This window comes from Nicotiana tomentosiformis, chromosome 12 (assembly GCF_000390325.3).
Source record: "Nicotiana tomentosiformis chromosome 12, ASM39032v3, whole genome shotgun sequence".
Classification (NCBI taxonomy): Eukaryota; Viridiplantae; Streptophyta; class Magnoliopsida; order Solanales; family Solanaceae; genus Nicotiana; species Nicotiana tomentosiformis.
Window position 1 is genome coordinate 11,368,184 of NC_090823.1, and position 1,523 is coordinate 11,369,706.

General features: G+C 46.9%; 1 protein-coding gene across 1 annotated transcript; it reads left to right on the forward strand.

Annotated features, from left to right (window-relative positions):
• Positions 1-604: 604 nt before the first annotated feature.
• On the forward strand, positions 605-1,228 carry LOC138902231 (uncharacterized). The gene has a single exon (XM_070190079.1). The coding sequence runs from the start codon at positions 605-607 to the stop codon at positions 1,226-1,228; it is 624 nt and encodes a 207-aa protein (XP_070046180.1).
• The last annotated feature ends 295 nt before the right edge of the window (positions 1,229-1,523 follow it).

The following is a 1,523-nucleotide window of genomic DNA, read 5'->3' on the forward strand; positions in this document are numbered from 1 at the left end:
ATTCGCCGTCAAGCAGTCCTTGGGAAGGGACTTCCTCACCCGATTCAACAGAGTAAGGATGACTTTGCCAAACATGTCTGAAGGGATGGCGGTCGCTGCTTTCCAAAATGGGTTGAGTAGAGATAGTTCAAGAGCAACTAGAAAACTATTGAGCCGATTGATGAAATATCCTCCAACCACTTGGGATGAAATCCACAATTCTTATTGTGCCGAAGTCCGAGCAGATGAGGACGAACTCAACGGACCAACTCATCGGCTAATCTCGGTACAAACTGAATCCCGAAAAGAATGAAGAGACAACATCAGTCGGGGACACCGGCCATATGTTAGGGCGCCTGTCACACCTTCCCTCCGGTATGAAGAAGGCCCATCTAGGGACTCCCTCGGATGAGAGATATATGCCCCCTTATTATCAACTCATAATTTTTGTGTGTCACCTACAGAAATAGTCTATGCTCTTGAGAAACTCGGAACAAAGGTAAAGCGGCCGCCAAAGATTTGATCCGATCCGAACACCAGAAAATCTGATGCCCTCTGTGAGTTCCACCAGGAACGTGGGCGCAAAACGGAAGATTTCTTCGCCCTAAGGTAACAAGTCGTAAACATGTTGCGTCATGGGAACCTCAAAGAGTTGTTAAGCGACAAGGGGAGAAATAACTTCGCTAGAGGACGTGAACACCAAGGCCCGAAAAAGCCGCCATCACCAGCTTGTACTATCAACAAGATCATCGGCGGCGGCGGAGATGCCTCTATCAATGGCGTGAATTTCACCACCACTCACAAGCTCAAGCAATCAATCACCCACGAACGGTACGACAAACTCGAAGAAAGTAACATCTTCGATGAGTCAGATACCGACGGTTTGACTTTCCCTCATAAAGATGCCCTTGTCATTACTTTACGCATTTTAGATACTGATGTAAAATGTATCATGGTGGACGATGGAAGTGGAGCGTGCATTATCCATCCCCGAGTCCTCACCCAAATGATACTCGAGGACAAGATAGTGTTGCGCTGCATCACGCTAACCGGTTTTAATAATGCAGTTGAGCGAATGTTAGGGGAAATTACATTCCTCGTCTTGGTCAGCAGCGTGACTCTGGAGACGACATTTCACATCATGGACCAAGCCATTGCGTACAATTCCATAGTGGGACGACCATGGATACATCTCATGAGAGACATCCCCTCTAGCCTATACCAAGTAATTAAATTCCCAACACCATAGGGAATATTCAACATACGCGGAGAACACCGTACATCCCGGGAGTGCCACCGCATTGCCTTAGACAGCACGGTGACCAAACAGAAAAAAGACAAGGAAAAAGAGGCATAACAATCAACAGGACTGAGGTCGACGCAAGAAGAAACCAGGGACGTCATCGTGAATCCCGAAATGATAAAGGATGCGGATTCGACCATAGAAGACCTCAACCCCATTCAATTGGACCTCAACGACCGTAGCAAAAAGGCCTACATCGGCTATAAACTCCGGGAACCAGATATATTCAGTCAATTCTTAA